Source organism: Haplochromis burtoni, unplaced genomic scaffold, assembly GCF_018398535.1.
Source record: "Haplochromis burtoni strain Fernald_Lab_line unplaced genomic scaffold, NCSU_Asbu1 Contig_349, whole genome shotgun sequence".
In the NCBI taxonomy this organism is placed as follows: domain Eukaryota; kingdom Metazoa; phylum Chordata; class Actinopteri; order Cichliformes; family Cichlidae; genus Haplochromis; species Haplochromis burtoni.
The window spans coordinates 37,886-58,074 of record NW_024582710.1 but is presented as its reverse complement, the minus strand read 5'-3'; the positions used below and the strand labels follow the sequence as shown (position 1 = coordinate 58,074).

General features: G+C 41.6%; 1 protein-coding gene across 1 annotated transcript in view; it reads left to right on the top strand.

The window, feature by feature from the left end:
• Window positions 1-20,189, top strand: part of LOC102294223 (carnitine O-palmitoyltransferase 1, liver isoform) — a 63,764-nt gene that overhangs the window by 12,869 nt on the left and 30,706 nt on the right. Inside the window, exons 4-13 of the mRNA XM_005942975.3 lie at window positions 967-1,144; window positions 2,001-2,102; window positions 2,224-2,361; window positions 3,931-4,008; window positions 4,320-4,427; window positions 6,505-6,592; window positions 6,973-7,168; window positions 9,981-10,169; window positions 12,802-12,907; window positions 15,715-15,831. Coding sequence (XP_005943037.1) covers window positions 967-1,144; window positions 2,001-2,102; window positions 2,224-2,361; window positions 3,931-4,008; window positions 4,320-4,427; window positions 6,505-6,592; window positions 6,973-7,168; window positions 9,981-10,169; window positions 12,802-12,907; window positions 15,715-15,831 — 1,300 coding nt within the window. The remainder of the gene's footprint in view (window positions 1-966; window positions 1,145-2,000; window positions 2,103-2,223; window positions 2,362-3,930; window positions 4,009-4,319; window positions 4,428-6,504; window positions 6,593-6,972; window positions 7,169-9,980; window positions 10,170-12,801; window positions 12,908-15,714; window positions 15,832-20,189) is intronic.

Below are 20,189 nucleotides of genomic sequence, written 5' to 3'. Positions count from 1 at the left end.
TTGCCTAACATTATACCGGTATTACCGTGAACGGTATAATATGGCCCAGCCCTAGTCTCAGTTACATCCACCTGAACGCTAGGAACCGAGGTTTCCCAGGAGAGTCAAAACTCACTTTCCTGATTACCAAGCTGTACTAGTGCAGTACTAGACTACAGAAAAACAAACTGAACTGCCCATGCTTGTTGCCTTCATTATGAGTTTATTACTTTTTAAATGCAATCTAATATCATAACATCTAATATCCTAACATCTTATTGTTTTTAATACTATGCACAGTTCACTTCCTCAGTGGCCCACTAGGTGTTGCTGTTGTATTTTTATACTGTCAGAAGCCTCACGATGAGATTAAACATGAGCTATGTGAGTGAAATGCACACTTTCTCAGTTTTGCTAAAGTAACAGATTATTCGGGGAGAACTGCATTTTTCAAGAACAGATTTATTTATTTATTCTATAATTTTGTGTTAACCTGTCAAAGGCAGCAGTTTTTGGAGCCACTGGAATCTAAAAGCTGCTGTCTTGGTCACTAACACTGAAGTCTATTTTTGCATCAGTTCTTAGCTGTAGATAAAAATACTTCCGATCGGTGTTTAGTGTAGCTGTAATCAGATAATACTGCTTATTACCTCACATTTGAAACTGATTACCAGGCAGTTGTCTGGTTATATCTGAGCCTCTCTGGGCTGGACTCTGAGTGTTGCCGATAAATATGGCTGTAAATTACCATGGTGGTGTGTAGAGGCAAAATTACAAAAATTGTCTTTTTTAGTTATTTTATCAGATATGGGAGATGTCCCATTGCTTTGTTAAAGTAACAAACAGAGCAACGGGAAATCTCTTAAAAAGGTCATTTATCAAGACTGTTCCTCCCAGTTTCCTGAAGATTGTATTATTTATTGTGTATTGAAAAAGTTTCCTTGTAGCTGCTCGCATCATTAAAGCGATCTCACTCCCTCTGTGCAGTCTCCACATGTCCCTCAGTGCCCAGGGCCAGACTATGGTGTCGGCGCTGGTCTTCAGCACTCTGCTGTGGCTCTCCCTCATCCTCGCCCTCAGGTTCTGCCTCAAACTGCTGCTGTCCTACCACCAGTGGATGTTTGAAAAGCACGGCCGGATGTCTAACACCACCAAAGTCTGGGTGGTAAGCCACGTTCCTGCTCAGTCCCACAGCTTCCTCCAGAGGCTGCTGTGTGCGTGTGTTGGACTCGAGGAGTTATTGCATAAATTTTTTCCTGGACTGAGTGTAATATTTATGTTGGATAACATGAACCAAAAGCACATTGATTATTTTTAGGCTGAATGGTTCCATGTTATAGTGTTGTGTGGGTTTTTTCTTTTGAAGCACATAACACGTCCAAAAATGCTGCAAACATGAAATGATGTAAAGCTGTTTTAAACATGTTTCTCTGATTTGAAAGAGTAACAGTCTCACTGGATTGTTTGCTTTGCCTCATTCTTGTAGTTTAATTCCTTTTAAGTGGGGCTTGTTCGAGCTTCTGAGCTCGTCTGTTATCTACAGTAGATGGCAGCACACACTGTCAAGCCTGCAGAGCCCTGACTGGGAGAAAAAATTCAACTACTGCTGGTGATGATTTACAGCAACACTTAATACTCACTTAAGCGTGAGTTTTGCTTGGAAGTAGGAATGTTCATCTGATCTTGGAGGATTGGTCCATGGAGTCTGGTTTTGAAAATCATGATTATTAAATAAACAGCTCCAGTTTTTCAGTCTTGGATCGGAGCAGTATCTGCCTCCTAGCTGGAAGAGAACTTTGAAAGGGAGCTTTACTTTAAAGAAACTTTATTTTCATTGTCATAAACCTCCTCCTGTGATAAAGATCGCACCTAGCCCTCTCTAATAGTCAAAGACTGAGGGTTTTTGTTGTAAAAGGTAGAAAATCTCTTTTAGGGATAAGATTACATTTTCTTATTGAAAGCACGCTGTCTGTAATGACCGTCTAAAACTGTCTCCCCTCTTTGACCTCCGTTTCTTTCAGCCTCTGGTGAGGTTGCTGTCAAGCAGGAAGCCTTTGCTGTACAGCTATCAGTCGTCTCTACCTCACCTCCCCGTTCCAGCCATCCAAGACACCGTGAGCAGGGTGAGTGTGAACATACACCTGAACACATGGTGGCACATTTTGTTTTCTCTCCCCATCCTTATCCTTATCATCTTGTGTTCAAGAATCAGATTAACGCTGCCTGAATGTTTGCTGTTATCAGTACTTGGAGTCGGTGCGCCCTCTGCTGACGGACCCGGAGTTTAAACGCATGTCAGACCTGGCCAATGAGTTTGAGTCGAATCTGGGGAACCGCCTCCAACGCTACCTGAAACTTAAAGCTCTGTGGGCCACCAACTATGTAGGTATTCAGCAGGAAGTACACCCAGTGCAGCTGACAGCGAGGGGTACAGGAGGGTGTATGGGTCATTGACTAACCCTGAGTTACTCATGCTCAAGGGCAACACACGCTGACCTTTGTCCAAACTAAATGAATTGACTCTGTATACAAACAAAAACCAATTTTCTTCAGTGCATAATATCATTTTTATAATTAAACAAATTACTAAACTTTACAATTTCCCCAATAATTTCATGAAAATGAATTTGTGCATGGCTGCTTTTTTTTTTTTTAACCTTGCCAGAGCAGGTGCAGCAGGTTTATATAACAACACAAATGTCGGTTATTTTCATCATTTCTCCAGGTTGTTAACAGCTTCATCAGGTCACAGGACATGCCCATCATTTAGCTGCTTTGATCCTGAAGCTTCCGGCTCTGAGCTTTGAATGAGTTAAATGTGTTTGTGGTGGTTCTGCTGCAGTTTTGACAAACACTTTGTGTCACTCACAGTGAGTCGCTTCACAGCCTTCATATTAATGTGAAGGTGCCACAAATGTTTCCTGTGCTCGCCTGGTAGTGCAGAAAAGTATAGCATCTTCTTAATGATTATTTAAAGCATATACAGCGGTCCCTCATTCATCACCGGGGTTATGTTTTAAAAATAACCCACGATAGGTGAAATCTGCGAAGTAGCCAACTTTATTTTTTACAATTATTATAGATGTTTTAAGGCTGTAAACCCCTCACTACACACTTTATACACTTTCACACTTTTCTCTCTTGTTTAAACTCTCAAAGTTCAAACCACGCAGGTGGCAACGTTTCATCAACATTGTTGTGTTTGTTGGGGAGAAAGCTTATAAACATACAGTACTGCACTTAGAGTCACACTGCTGGCGATCCAAGATTTATGTACATTTAACAAGCTGAATGCATTCTTTACTGTACAGGAAACATGGCACGAGATTGTTTGACAATGATCTACAGCCAATCAGGACGCAGAACACAATGTGCTGTATTTAAAAAAATAAATAAATAAATAATTTTTTTTTTTTTTAAATCTGCGAAAGGTGAACCGCGATATAGCGAGGGAGAACTGTAACGCATAAGTTCAGTATTTGCATTTTTATTAATGAAAGTACTTCAAACGCTTGGGCACAGTAAACTTTTACTTGAGTAAACGTTCTTTTGCCAGCTCTGTAATCTGTGAGTGACAACGGACAGAAGTGACGCAGTACTTATTTAAAAAGCAAATTGTTGTTGTTGTCCTCCTTGTAAATCGTCACGACCTCTGTTATTACTACAATACGTCCTCACGTCCTGGTGTTTGAACTTTTTAAACTTGAGGAGCTGCGTCTTGTTCGGGTGCTGAGTTTGACTGTTACAGGTTTGAGTCACTGCTCTGTGGTGCACGGTCAGTGTGCCCTTACTGACACAGCGGATGCATAATGTAATTTATCCCTTTTTATTTGCAAGTTTTCTTATAAAGCTTGCAACTGTAAAGCAATACATTTTGCAAATTTTAATCCTCATGCTTTGTGCTCCTGGTTTGAAAAGAACAAAGACTTTAGATTCCTGTTTTGGCTCTAGGTGAGTGACTGGTGGGAGGAATACGTCTATTTAAGGAGCCGAGGTCCCATTATGGTCAACAGTAACTACTATGGAATGGTAACCACTGCTTCTTTATACAATTACATGTTTACATTCTGAGCTAAGGTTAGGAGTTATATTAAAGTCAGAATGTTTTATTTTCTTTACCCGTCTTTACTTGCTTAAATCTACACCTCATATCCTGTTGTCATTTTTAAACCTGAGCCTCCTGTCAGTCCAGCTCAACCTTTTAGCCTTATCTTGTTGGCTGTGTTTTTAGAGAGACGAGGGAATCATCCAACATTTCATTCTCCTTCCTCTGGTTCTAAATCAAAAATCTTCTGATAGTTGTCTTTTTTTAAAATCTATCCCTTGTGTGGTCCTTCCAGGATTTTCTGTACGTGACACCAACCTCAGTGCAGGCGGCCAGGGCAGGGAACACGATCACTGCCCTGCTGCTCTACCGCCGCAAGGTGAACCGGGAGGAACTGAAGCCGGTGAGGCTGCACACATTTCTGCAGATTGGAAAAATAATGCGATGGAGTGGGTTTGCGTCTGTTGCGCTGTTTGTTTTTAAAATTAATAAAAATAACATTTCTGATGATACCTATCACTGTCAGAAGTTTGCATCAGTAATCTTAAAAAGGTCGGTGTCTCTCAGGCTGAAATGATGAGCTCCTGTTTTATTATGTTGACCAGAATGTATTCAAAGTTCAGATTCAGTTTTAATACAGAGGGATTCAATGGAAATATTCCATTAATATTGTGGCATTGCTTTTAAACTCATGGTCTCAGATGTAATTGGACTGATCAGAATAAAAGTCAAGTTTTTTTTCTCAAAGATATTTTTATTAAATTGAAGTAACAAAGAAAAACAGATGCACACAGAATTGTTAAACAACAAACAAGTAGGTTTCACAATGACTGTTTGAACTGAATCAGAATCAGAAATACTTTAATCCCGAAGGAAATTATGGGTTACAGCAGGCAGCATGCTAAACGGCACATGCAAAGAAACCCTATGACCAAACATACTTTACACAAACATTACATTAGGGAGACATGTCAGAGAGAGAGACTGGTGGGGAAAAAAACAACGAAAATACACAACATGAGGTGAGAGGAGGGGAAAAACATCCACTCAGACTGAGCTCCTAATGGGAGAACAGTTTGAGAACAGAAAAAAACACCCCAGCACAAAAAGCACATGACTGTCAGTACACCACAGACACACAAGATAAGCAACAGGGGTGAGTAAAGGGTGAGGGAGAGCCGGTGTAGACAGCGCACGCTAGTGTGTATCCTGAGTTTAGCTGAGAGAGTGTCCTTGGCCCAGCCAGGCTAAGTAAACAGTCTTCCAGCCAACCCAGGTGGCTTTGCGTGGGATAGGAAGGAACAGAAATAACAGAATAATGACACACTCACATATCTTGTAATTGCGTTAAGCAGTTTACCCCCCTACCCGTACCACATAGTAGCCCTATCCCTCAGGACAAGTACAAAAACAAGAAACAGAAACAAAAAACGCCATTGCAAGTACAACAGGACAAAGCAGAACAAAATAAAACAAACACACAAAAAACATAAAGGCCCCTTCACAGCAGAAACAGCTGCTAACTGCTAACTAAAAGCCAAGGATCCAGAATTTGTTGCGCTGGCTGCTGAGCTCTGTGGGGTTTTGCGGCACCTCTACGTGTACTAGATGTGCCTGCTCCCTGTCGTTTCTATCTCTGTTGAAAAGGCTCTGGAGTAGCCCATACTGGGGGTCTCTGTATAAGCAGGTTAACCTGTGACACAAAACATAACCGAACTCGGACACACACAGACTTCTTTTCCTTCGTGGTGATGAAGGAAATTGCTGGGCTGGCATGTAAAAAGGCATTTATTCTTTTAGGACCTACAGCTCAGTAAAGCACCCCTCCAACAGCCAAACCCATCTGTTCTCTGATTGAATTGTTAATAAAATTGAATTGAATTTCACCAATTTGGTCAGTTTTCAGGATACAAGCTCAACCTATATAAAAGTGAGTTGTTTCCTGTGGATGGAAGGGCACCAGTGTATGACTATACTAACCTCCACTTTAAAATAGCAGGAGATCAGTTTACATGTAAAAATATAACGATATGCTCTGGCAGACTTGGTTCTATGGTGGGTCTTAAAGGGTTAAAGTTATCCATTAAGGTGCTTTCCTGCGGGAAGGTGTAATGTTGAGAGGTAAAAGTCCTAAACTTATCATTAATTTTGGAAGGTAGTCCACAGCCCATTGTGTAATATGGGTGCACATGCCTTTGATAGTCAGTTTATTCTGGCAGTGACTCTTGTTTCCTGAGGTACTGCAGAACCTTTGATGTGCGTCTGTCTACTACCCACCTTGCTTTTTTACAGCTCCCCTTTAAAGCGAGAGCAACGGAAGGGTGCAGCCATCTGTGTAGGCTGTATTTAGTGGTCAGTGGCTGTTGTGTGGCTGCTGATTTCCATTGATTCAAATAAGAATGGGTTGTGTTATCTAAGGGTCTAATGTCCATCTAAAACAAATGGAAAATAGCCAGTGTGTTTGTGTCTTTGTGCTGTAGAGCCGCGTTCCGGGTACCGTCATCCCCCTGTGTGCTGCTCAGTGTGAGAGGATGTTCAACACAACGCGCACACCAGGAGTCGAGACTGGTACCAAACACACATACTCAGAGTAGATGCAGCACATAAACATGCACTTTGATTGTTGCAGTTGTATTTCTCTCGCTCAGTGTCTTTAATAAGGGAAGCTGTTTCTCTGCTAAATTCTATTAATTGCTATTCTTCTATTATATGCCCATTTTATTTCTATTACCTGAAGCCGGATATTCAGGATATGAGGGTATTGAAGTAGCATTATTGAAGTTCATTATCAGGTACTAAATTATCATCGGAGGCTGATGCGCTCTTACACTCAGACATGCCCGGGCTTGTCTTTTTACACACTTTAGGCAATGTGAACACATCTCATGGTTATATCTTATTGTTGTTGCAGACTGTATAATTTGGCACGGCCCTACTCTTTTTCACAGATGTGCTCCAGCACTGGCTAGACAGCGAGTTTGTAGCAGTGTACCACAGGGGGCGCTATTTTCGCCTGTGGGTGTACCGGGCAGGCCGCCTGCTGTCCCCCAGGGAGATTGAAGACCAGATCCAGAGAATCCTGGATGACGCTTCACCCCCGCTTCCTGGAGAGGAGAAGCTGGGAGCTCTCACTGCTGGAGACAGGTGCGTACAAAGTGGCAGCCCCCTATCATCCTGATATGCTTACAACTGGCTCCAAAAATTTGACATGGCACAGTGTGCTGCTGTTTGAATTTTCTAAATGTCGGGGGGAAAGCGGGTGACGTCACATGCCTTTTTATCCCTTTTTATATACAGGCTATAGTAGGCAATTTTGATACATTTTCTAACTTGACTAACTGAAATATTTGGGAGAAATATGAACAGGTTCTAGTCTGTATTTAAGGTTTATTGATAAGAGGTTCTTTAAAACTGAATAAACCTTTTAAGGTTAAAATAAACTATTTTCTTTCATTAAAATAAAATAATTACATTTTTTTTTATTTCTTTACTGAAACGCAGCCAGTTTGTATAAAGCTGTTTGAACCTGCTGTCTTTATATTTAGCAGGTTGCTCAGAGGCAGCTACAGCGCGACCACTGGATGGCACCATAATATGCTAATCAGAGCTCTTTACTGATACATATGATTAGTTATACCAGTGGTTCCCAAACTTTTTTGCTGGGCCCCCTTGTTTTACAAGAAAAATGTTTGCGCCCCCCCCCCCTTCTCGCACGTGCACACGCACGCACGCATCCTCCAACCACACACGCCCATATTTTGCTCCATTGCGGTTTATTTAACACCTCAAACATTTAGTAAACAATTAAGCAAATACAAGTAATCTGCAGTAAATTACAGGTAGTAATAAAATAAACCCTTTTACGCTGCGTCCGCACCTACATGGGGATTTTTGAAAACGCAGCTGTTTCGTCCACGTAAATGGCGTTTGGAATCACCGAAAACTGAGATTTTTTTAAACTCCTTTTTTGCGTTTCCGTGTGGATGAGGAATACAGAGTTGGTCATGCAACGTCAAAGGTATGAGCCTTTTTCACGTCACGCTGTGGCCACGTTATTGTTTACATGAGATGAATTGCAGAATGGTAGATAGAGACAAAATACTGTTACTCTGACTGTCTGCAGGTTTTACACACAGTTACTGTCCCTCCATTTACAAAGGCAGAGGCATCACGATGTGATTATTTTACTGTAGTTTTTTTCATGTGTAATCGATATCCGAGTCTACCATAAAGAGAAGACTGCATGAAAGTAAAGCCTCAAGAATAGATTGGAAAACTCCAAAGCACACCGCATCATCTATAAAACTGCGTGATGGTTTGGGCTTGCACGGCTGCCACTGGCATTCATGAATTTTGAGGTGTTCGGAGACTCTCTGCTCAAATCCAGTTAAAAGCAGTCAAATTGATTAGATGGTGTTTCATCATACAGATGGACAGTGAGCCAAAGCATACAGCCAAAGCAAGCCAGGGGTTTATTAAAGCAAAGAAGTGGGATATTCAGCCACCTGCTCGTTTTCCTGGCTGTGGGCCTCTTTAGTTGAGTGTGAAGGTTTCTAACTCTGCTCTCTTAATTCCTCAAAACCTAGGGGAAAAGTTTGGGTTGGCTTCACTGAAATGATTGAAAGCAAAACAGTGGAAATTAATCATGTGAACAGTAAGTGTAAATAAATTTTGGCTAGAAGAACCGATGAAGAAAAGAAATGTAGGGATCAGCTCTTCAAGTTTATGCATGTTTGTATTTGTACTGTCTGTTGTACACACGTCTAGATTGTTTTCCTAAGATGTAGAAGCATAACAAAAACAAAAACAAGAAGGAGAGAGTGCAAAAACTAACGTGTATCAGCAAATGGATTGTTAGGATCCTATGAGACATGGTGTTGTGATAGGATGCTGAATTTTGGCAAACCCAACTCATGATTGTGAAGGAAATGAGGACATGTGCCTTTGTTCAGTCATAGCCTACGTGTGTTTGTGCTGGCAATCATGAGAAATAAGTGTGCTGGTGAACTGTTTGCCTTTGACATGTGGAAAAAAAACCACACGAAACACCCACATGTCAGTGTGTTGTTTCTTAATGCCCTCACTGATAGAAATCTATGCATACTGATTTTCTTTGATAAGCTCACATGATTTAACTTTCAATTGCGCTTTTCTCCAAAGGCCATTAAGACTTGGCATATATGCACGTCTCCCTCTCTTCAGGATTCCCTGTTGTGATTAAAGCTAAATATTGTTGTGTATGTTAAATCTGTTTAAGACTGGGTGTCTTTAGCAGGCGCTCCCATCCTGTTACTAGTCTCGTGCTGGTTTGTTTTCTGGTATGATCAGTATTGTGCATAATTTACAAAAAGATGGAAATGACATCAGAACTACAGTCTGGATATTGTGCTGCCTGCACATTATGCACGGCTTAAAGCAAACAAAGTGTGAAAAGTGCCACCAACGTGCTTAGCAGGAACAGTCCAATGAGCCTTTGCATTAATGGCCCTTCCGTCAAGCTGTGTGTATTACTAAAGCAGTGAGCCGACCAGCAAATCGGACACAGTACGAGATCTTAGAAAACATCACTGGGCTTTTGTCCAAGAACTGTCATCTGATTTTGACATTTGCAGCACATGCTGATGTCTTTGACTGTGTGGAAACTTTGTTGGAAGCTTCAGTCTGCTTGATGGGAACAATAGTTTGATGTTTTGTGAGTTTTCAGATTGTCTTAAGTTATCTTAGAGTGGACTAAGTACTTGAGAAGGATGCAGTGTTTAGTGAAGTACGTTTTCTCATGATTGTTATGGAGCGTCTGCAGTTTCCGCTGAGTTGAGCCTTCTGTGAACTTTCTCCACTTCCGAGGCTCTTTTAGTACTTTGTTTTAGGACAATTGTGCAAAAAGACTTGCTGACTGTGAGTACAGACCCGTGAGCAAAGCAATGATTTATAATATATACATGTCATCTCCTCCCAGAATCCCTTGGGCTCAGATGAGGAAGCAGTACTTCAGCTCTGGGGTCAACAAGAGATCGCTGGATACCATTGAGAGGGCGGCCTTCTTTGTAACCTTGGATGACGAGGAGCAAGGCATGAGGGGAGATGACCCAGAGGGGAACTTGGACAGCTACGCCAAGTCTCTGCTTCATGGGAAATGTTATGACAGGTGAGGAGGTCACTAAGGAACCTGTGTGGGGAGGGGTTTTATGGATCTGGTATATTTAAAACGGTGTTTGGTGCCTTCAAGAGACCAACTGCAGTAAGCATTGTATAAAAATTGGAAAGTGAAGGTAGATTTGTAGCATTATTTGGTTCATCATGGAGACAAAAGATACTTCATCACATCACCACTTCGAGTAGGATACATACCCAAGGGAATGCTCTGGGAATCCTGTGGCAACTGATCACTTCATAGTCCGTCCATGTAAGAATGATGTAATGTGATGCTGATGTTTTCCACATAGAAAAAATGATCTTTATCTCCATGCATATAAGATCTTGGCTAATCGTGGTCCATCTTATTGTAAAGACCTGAAAGTACCATGTTACTCCAAACAAGTACTTCACTCAGTGCCTCCGAGGATATTTAAAAGTAGGATGAGGTAGCACCTTCAGCCTTTAGGCCCCTCTTCAGCTCCAAGTTTGGATTAGTGAGACGGACACTTTCTCTGCATTTAAGATTAGGTTTAAACTTTCCATTTTTATAAAGCATATAGTTAGGGCTGAGTCACATGACCCTTAACACCCCATGCCTTAGTTGCAGGGGGAGAGTGTTCCCACTGTTGCCAAGTGCTAGCTCATAAGCTCATATCATTGGACTTTCTTGTAGGGGCTTTCCCTCGCAGTATAAAGTGCCATGAGGTGACTGTTGTTTTGATTTGGACACTTAATAGGGACAAATTTGATAAATACTGCAAAAAATGGACTGAACTTACTAAACTATTGAGCTCAGATTGTAAGAGTGGAAGAGTACTCCACGGATGCCTGCACACACACACCAAACATCTCCACCTGTGCTAGACACTTTTTTATGCTTTGCTTTGGTGTCTTTTGTCAGTTCATTCAATCGTGTCAAAAACAAACTGGTTAGCGTGGCAAGATTTGTACATAATAATGGCTGGTTTCACCTGAAATACCAACAGAGTAGTACACAGGATGGCAGGAGATTAGTGAAGTGAAACAAAAATATAGTAATCAGTAGAGCAGGGCGATATGACCAAAAATATTTATCACGATATACATTTGAAAATTTGTGATAACGATATAACTGACGATATAATTGACACTAGACAAAATACTTTACAACTCCACAACTTTGTTGGTTTTTTTGCCCTATCAATGTATTTTCACTTAAACAAGCAGCTGTTTTTTATCTGCATTAAAGTTATATAAACATGTAACAGTGCAAATTCCTGTCTGACAGTTTAACCAAAAGGCGTTTCCAGTGGAAACTGGCCGACATATCCTCAGCATAACCATGTAAAATATCCACAAAACTTAAAAAGAGCTTATACACACACAATACGGTAATATTATGTTGAAGCACAGTACGTATCACTCCGCGAGGCTCCGCCTACGATAGCCGTAATGCTCCCACAATCCATCAAGCGGTGCGGCTTCGTAGCTTAGCAAACATTTGACAGATTTTCGAGCGCCGTGTACATGAAATCGTTTCGAGGTCAGTAAACACAACCAGAGTTCATACATAAGGCACACGGGGTTATAAGGGGCTCTGTCGATTTTCAGAGAACTCAAAGGATTGATTTTAAGTGTGCTGTATTTTCCAAACAACACGGTAATAACGACGGCCCGCTAGCATGCTCTACCAAAAATAGCGCTTTGTTGTGTATCTGACGGGGGAAAGCTGAACCAGTTCCACACCACTGAAGTTGCAGCATTTTTACAAACCAACTCTGGTTCATCCGTTTCATTCAACGATCCGCTTTCGCTCTTCTCGTTCTGCGTCGCCGCCATGTACGTATGTAAACAAAGGCACTGTGCGTGCGCGTTTTACCCATAGTCTATCGCCATATTTCATTTTCCTATCGTTGCCCGACATTACACCGGTATTACCGTGAACGGTATGATATGGCCCAGCCCTAGTAATCAGTTTCTAATGTTTAGCTTTTGTTGTCTTATGACAGATGCTGTCAGCTGCTATGTGTATCTAGTCATCTTTCTTTCAAAACAGTGTAACGTGATTTCAGCTGCTCAGTGAGTCACACCTGGCAAAAAACTTGTGATGCTAACAGTAATAATCTCTGGAGAATAAATATGCATTACTAGGAGTTCAGGACTGAGGTCACAGAAACATTCCTCCGCAGCAACATGTCTGTGATTACTCCACTTCTCACAGGCCTCAGGCTGCCAAGGATTCTCCTTTGGTTTGTGATGGTGACAAAAACCACTATCAGACATGTAAAAATAAAGGATTGTGATGAATCCTTTATTTAATCCTTTACTTTCTTCATTGAAATTCAGCTACAGACACCAAACAGACACCTGAGGCTGATTTGGACTCCACACAGGAAACCTTGACAGAAAGGATTGACAGATTTAAAGCTTTCTGTGTGGGGGATGGTGCGTGGAGCGGTTTGTCTCACAGGGTAGTCGTCTAAACTAAATGCGTTTTAAGAATTGTTGTGACACTGGTTATAGACCTGCCCTGTTCCAATCTGTTTTGTCTGGTCTAAAGCCAGGATTCTTATTTCTGCATCTGCGACTCGACTTGGGTGTCCTTTACACAAGCTGTGGCAACACGCATCTCCTTTTGTGCTTTATCTTCTCTCCTCTCCCAGGTGGTTTGATAAATCCTTCTCCGTTGTGATCTACAAGAATGGGAAGAGTGGGCTGAATGCAGAGCACTCCTGGGCTGATGCACCAACTGTAGCGCACCTTTGGGAGGTGATCCTTGGTCTTATTTCTGAATTTGTGCTGACATGCATTTATCACACAGGGATAGCACAGCTGCAAGTTGAAAGTTCCAGATGGAGCCAGTTCCAGGAACTGGCTGTGTTAAAAGAATCTGATTGTGTTACAGTAATATCTTAGAAAGCACAGCAAAGAGGAAGTGACACTTACAGGGACACAATCAGACTTGAACTAATGGCCTTCAACACCCACCATTTTTACCACAGTGAGATAAAAGCAAGACTAAAACATGCTATCTGATAATATTAGCAGCATTTGTTAATTTGACTTGATATAAGAAGCAAAACTACTAAGACTGCAGAAATCTGTGTTTCAGTTACATGATGATGTTTAAGAATGAATATTTCTAACCCTGGGTTAAGAAGAGAGGAGAGCAGAGATAATCTTTAGGCAGCAGTATGGTTTCACGCTGAGAAAGAGCACCTTAAACTGCACGTTTGATGGTGGATGGTGGAGAATGTCAGAAGGAGCTGCACTGAGAAAGCGTATGATGGGGTGCCAAAAGAGGAATTTTCATTGGACAGATTTAGAAATGAGTACGTCAGAGGAACCGCTTGGGTCGAGCATTTTGGAGGAAAGGCTGAGATGCTTTGGACATGTGCAGGGGAGAGATGGTGGATATATCAGATATAAGCAATGTTCCCTCTAAGCTACCCTCTGATTGCGCAGTGCTGGCACGCTCTCTGCGCACAAAAAAAAATCTAACCTGAACTGAAATTAAAGTTAAAACTTTAAAAATCCTGTTTTGCAGTGTTAGTCAGTGAGTGACTGCTCCTGTATGGGATCAGAACGATGCCACCTTATCCCATAGTGCAGCCAATGATGTGATTCACATTCGCATATACGCAGCTAATCAGCGTGGTTGACCGGCTATGACAGCGTCCTTATGTGCCGACACCAGTGTTTTAGCAAAGCGGCTGATGTGGAGTGAAGCCACGTTAATGACAACGTGTACAACCATTGGAGATGTGAGCAGGGCAGACGGAACAACTGACGGAGAAAGTGTGGACTTTATAGCAGTTTTTAAACTGTGTTGATCGGCCACGTAAAACCAGAGTTATGATAAAATATCTGCAATGTTTGGTTTTCTTCCTGAATACTGTCGTTGTTTATATTTACTGCGGGAAGAAACGGTAAAAACGGCGTTTTATAAGGAAAACGCAGGAAAGCCTGTGAACAAAAACAAAAACAAAAAGCCCACAGCCTTTCCTATTGGTGGAAAAATGTACCATGTTGACCAATCAAAAAATGATATGGCAACATGTTGTTTAGGGAGGGGGAAGTTTTAGGAGTGACGGCAGTGTTTTGAGATGTAACAGATTTGTGACGTTTAGCACAAATCTTGTGTAGTTAGCGTGTCGTTAGTGTGTAGTTAGCGTGTAGTTAGCGTGTAGTTAGTGTGTAGTGTAGTCAATAATGTTGTGTGTGTCAGAACAATGAGGCGCCTGCTGAGTGTTACAGGTGTTACAGCAGTGACACATCTGCTGCTGTCAGGCCTGCAGGTATCAGGCTGTTGTTCTCCTTCATCTCATAGTGGACAGGAATGATTTTTTGGAGCGGCACAAATGATTTGTGTGGCATCAGACCTGATGCAGAACAGCTGATTGTTCTGTAAATAGTTTGAAATGTTTATTTAAAAAAACGCCTTGGCTGCATTTTTAGGTAATGTTTTCAAAATTGGAGTTCAAGTAATTTTTACTTCCAATAGTGTTAACATGCTACACAGGTCATGAAGAAGATTTGTAAGTGGGCTAAAGCAGTTAATTAAAAGTCGTCTAACATAAATGTAAATGCTGTAATTTGATTATTTGAATAAAACATGTTACTTGGATGGATTCGATGCTGGCGTGACCACAGTGCACACGTCTGCTGTCGCTCACAGTGGTCCAAGGGACGCTCAGGGAGTTTGTGTGTTCGCTCACACACGTGAAAAATTAGAGGGAACATTGAATATAGGATGTTAAATATGGAGCTGCCAGTCAGGAGGAGAAGAGGAGGACCTCAGAGGAGCTTCATGGATGTAGTGAAAGGAGGACGTGCAGACGGTTGGTGTGCTGGAATAGAGAGGGTTAGCTGCAGCCAATGATCCGGGCAGCTGAAAAGAATAGAGTGCATTCATGTGTATATCACATACACATGAATGCATCATGTTTGTCTGAGCTCATTTTAAATATTCTACTTTAAGTAGTTTCTTCTTTTGGCCAGTGATAAAGAAATATTCGATCCTTGAGTTCATTTGTTAAGCTTTGATGTTGCCAGCTAGCCTGAATTATGCACAAGGGTCTTACCATTGTTATCTGGTTTAGTCTGAAAATCCAAAAACTCTAGACTTTCTGTAGTTTCCTGTCTATAAAAGGTTTCCAAGTGTTGCGCTGTTGATTCTGGCTTAAGTCCAGCTTGTCACAGATTTTGTGGTTTGTTTGATGCAGTGTTGCAAACCTAACTCTGCTCTTTAGAGAGAACAGACTTCCTCCTGGCAACTTTTCCAAAAAAGCCACATTAGTTCCGTCTTTTTGTAATTGGGCTGTCATGAAATGTAACATTTAATGTTAACAATTGTAGATAATCAGTTAATCAAGTGCATTAGCAGCAACTTAAAAAAATGCTTATGCTGAGTTTTCAAGCACTCATCATCTCTCTTCTATTTTTGTGTCGTCCATTAAAAAAAACAAAAACTTTTTCCCCCTTTTATAATAGGGTACATTTTTGCAAGTTTGGCTGTGCTAACTCTCATACTAAGTCTCAATAATCTTTTCCTTCACTATTATTTTTTCCTCCAGTACACGCTGGCCACAGATGCCTTCCAGCTAGGCTACACTGAGGACGGCCACTGTAAAGGTGATGTGGAGCCTTCTCTACCCCAACCTCAGAGACTTGTCTGGAACATCCCGGCAGAGGTAGGGATGCTGGGTGTCTGATTAGTGTGAAACTGCCCTGACTTGTCTCAAGATAGAGATCGCTAGAATCTCGTGTGTATATACGATGTATGCATGTAGTCTTGACACCATGTTAGACCATCTTGCCCTTACAGACTCTAGTCTGATGTACATCAGATGTGATTTAAGTCTCACTGTTTAGTCTGTGAAGGTTCTCAGTCATGCAGGTGATCGTAGTCTAAGGAGCTTGGAAAAAAAGGCATCTGAACTTCTTGAAGTTACTTGAAGACGTTTCACCTCTTATCTGAGAAGCTTTCAGTTTTAGGGTCAAATGGTGGAGTGTCTCCCCAAGAGGGTCATAAACCCCCCGTTGATCCTCTACCTTATCGCACAAGTCAAGGTGTGAAAATAGGTGTAGGTCACAGTCAGCCAGGGTTTCGGGTGAGCTCACTGTGAAACCTAGCCGCACCCCATCATGTGATTTCCTGAAGTCAGAAGGCCCAGGGTGTGAGTGGGCATTAAGGCGTCTGGGAAATGATCTCAAAACTGGATTATAGAGACACAGTTGGTGTCGTAAGCCAGCGCCTCTGTTCAAAGATGGTCGTTCACAGTGGACATAGATGGTTTCTATGAAATTGAATGTCTTTCCATTTGGAACAGTCCGGGGTTGGTTTTGGCATTTCTTGATCATGTTCCGTTCTTCTCTGCAGCGTTTTTGTGTTGAAGAATATTATTCTGAAATCTGTAAGGGATTTTTTTTGCATTTTTTTTCACTTGCAGTCAGATTACCAGGTGGTGGTTAACCAGTCTCTAGGCCTGCGTGACTGAGCCCTTGGCTGACAGCGAGAGCACTGTCAGAGTATAAGACCAGCTCCGCAGTTTGAGGGGTGAATTTTAATTCTATCCCACAACATTAACCGATGGTGCAATTAATGACCCCATCTTCCTCATCAGGATTTGAGTGAAACTATTCTAAACTATAACTTTCACTGTCACTGAAGCGAGTTATAATTGAACTGGGAGATTTCCTACTGCTTTCCAGTCAGGTCATCAGGGAGAGCAGGCAAACTTCACACAGGAACAGTTTGAGGTTTCAACCACAAACCTAACTACTCTATTCTACTGATATGCTAATAATTGTGTTAGCATGGGTTCGTTTCCAGTTCAACTGTCACTTTGCATTTTGAGAAAGAGTTCCGGTCTCACTCCCAAACCGTCTAAGCTGTGAGGTTACGTCCACAGCAGAAGCTTTTTAGCTCAAAATGATACTTGTCATGGTGCTAAATGCTGTCAACAGGGTGGGAGGAAGGCAGGTGCAATTCAGCAGTGAGGGCTCAAGGGTCGCGAAGTATCGAACAACTCTGCTGCCCTCTTTCCTTGAGCTGTTTTCACTCTGGTTTTCTTTTTTGTTTTTATGAACTTTGTTCAAGTTTCTCCATGCTAGCATTAAAACAGTGTTTCTGTACTGCTCCCTCTGCCTTTGCAAGTGTTTGAATAAAGTAAAAGATATTGTGGGCCGTGGCAACACTCACAGCTATGACAATGTCAATTGGTGTCAGTGGAAGCGGAAACAATTGAAGGATTTCAGACGCCATTAAGCCTTCTTCTGTAAGACCTGTGGCTCCACTTTGGGACTGCAGCAGTGACTACGTTCATGAGCAACACATAAATCTTCTGTTGGAGAAAAGCTGACCTATATTTTATTCCACAATGTCTCCCCACCCACTGACATCCTGACAGAGCAAGCCCAGCGCATTATTCAATAGCAGGAGGTGCATGAAACTGCATCCTATTATTTATTTTTAGTGTACAAAGTGCTGCCACGGATGGAAATTAGGACGCACAAAATAATTAGTCCTCAAAACTACTGCAGGTTAAAAGGAACTGAAAACATCGCAGTAAAATGAAAGCATGATGTAACAGGTCTTATCCTTTCCCAGCAACCAATTTGATCTTTAAACAGTAGTAATTCCATTTTATACTCATTGAGATAATAGTTACTGTGTTATCTGCATGTCTTAAAAATCACACACAGACATGGATAAGAACCTCTTCCTGAAGACTTCTGTAAACTCTAAGTAGGTCTTGCTTAACCTGACTTTCAACTAAGTCAGATTGTCTTCTTATAGAAAAATCTACAGTATAAGGAGCGACTGTTCTACTGCGCTGTAGTGCATCGTCCACCTGGCCTAAACGGTATGTTTTTAAAGGAGTTCAGTGACTTTTTATCCTCGACTTCGAAGCTGTCCAGACTGGTTATAGTCTGGGATTTTAATATACGCGTTGATGATGACTCCGACCTCTTTGCCAGAGGTTTCCTCAGCGTCATGGATTCTTTTCATTTTACTCAGCATGTGTCTGGTCCCACACACACCAAAGGACACACACTGGACCTTGTTTTTACTTTAGGTTTAAACATTGATTTTATTTGTACTGAGGACATTTTATTTCGGACCATCGTTGTTTTCTTTTTAACCTGTCTTTTCATCTGTCCCGCTCTCCTATTCGACACGTGGTTAGCTCGCGCATCTTAAATTCCTCTACTGCTGTTAAATTTTCCGATGCCTTTAATTTAGTTTTATCTCCTTATAACGATGTTCATTTTTTAACAAATCTTTTTAATAATCATTGTCTTTGTATTTTAGACAATGTTTGTCCTGTCAAAGTTAGACTAGCTCCGGTTTCAAAGTCGTCTCCCTGGTTAAATGACAGCATTCGCTTCTTAAAGCGTTGCTGCCGTAAGGTTGAGCGTTTATGGAGGAAAACGCGTTTGCATGTCCATCTCCTTCATTTAAAGGACCTTTTAGTCTCTTTTAACACTTCAGTTCGAGATGCGAGGGCGTCCTATTTCTCAGACTTAGTGTCTAAGAGCAGAGGGTACTATTCGACACCATTAGTGATATTGTTGCTCCTGCTCCACCTGCTGTCCCAATTTCATCAAATGAAGATTGTGAAAAATTTCTTTCTTTCTTCGTTGAAAAAGTCAGTAACGTGAGGAACAATATCTCTCCTTCTGTGTCTCTCTTGTCTGCTCCAACTCAAGCTAGGCCTGTAATTTTAGAAAGATTTTTACCTGTGTGCTTACCTGAGCTGGTCAAGTTAGTTAATTCAATGAAAGCGTCCTCCTGCTCTCTTGATATTTTACCTGGATCTTTGTTTAAAAATGTCTTTCAGTCTATTGGTCCCTGTGTGCTCACAATTATCAATACCTCACTGGTTTCTGGTCAGGTCCCTGTTTATTGTAAGAATGCTGTCATTCACCCACTGTTAAAAACCCTAAGCTTGATGCTTCTCTTCTTAGTAGCTAAAGACCGATTTCAAAATTACCGTTCATTTCTAAGATTTTAGAAAAGGTTGTGGCTAAGCAGCTTATAGCTGTTCTAGATGAATGCAGCATTCTGGATAAATTCCAATCTGGCTTTTGTAGAGCTCACTCTACTGAAACTACACTTCTTAGAGTCTCCAACGACATTTTGATGAGATGTGATGCAGGAGAATGCTCCGTTCTGTTGATGTTGGACCTGACCTCCGCCTTTGATACTGTGGACCATCATATTCTGCTAGATCGGCTGAGACACTGGGTGGGTATATCGGGCTGCTTTGGACTGGTTTGAATCCTATTTGCATGAACGATCCTTTTCTGTGGCTACCTCTAAGTACACTTTTCTTGCCTATGGTGTGCCACAAGGTTCAGTTTTGGGGCCTTTATTGCTCTTACTGTATTTACTTCCTCTTCAACACTTATTGAGCACTTTTAAGGACATTTTGTATCACTGCTATGCAGGTGATATTCAGTTATATATCTCCTTTAAGCCCCATGATGTTTCCAAGCTACAGATTTTGCGTAAGTGCATAGACTCCATTAGAGGTTGGATGGCTGGAAACTAGGGCTGCACGATTTTGCATAAAATGAGAATCACGATTTTTTTGGCTTAGTATTGAGATCACGATTCTCTCACGATTTTCTTTTCCAGTATAAATATTTATTGCACTTATTAACTGCACATCAACTTCGTAACAGTTGAAACTGAACATAAAAACAATAAAGAGAGTGCGAGACCTCACACCGAGCACATCTACTGCGGGTGTGGTGCCTGTTATCAGACCCGGAGTTAGCAACATCCCCCAAAAACCCGAAGAGGAGAGTCCTGGCCCCTAGCCCTGCCAGTGTAGCAGAAATGATGAGGATGATGATGCAGCAGCAGCCGTTCTTCTCTGCGTGAGTAGCTTAATGTTGTTCGTGTGTAATTTACGTTGAGTAGGCTAACCACGTTATTACATTAATGCATGTAAGGTGAACTAGCAAACATCATCATAGCTACATGCGGCTGTCTTCTTGTTTGATGGCAGATACTCCCTTCACCCTGGCCAAAAAGGCT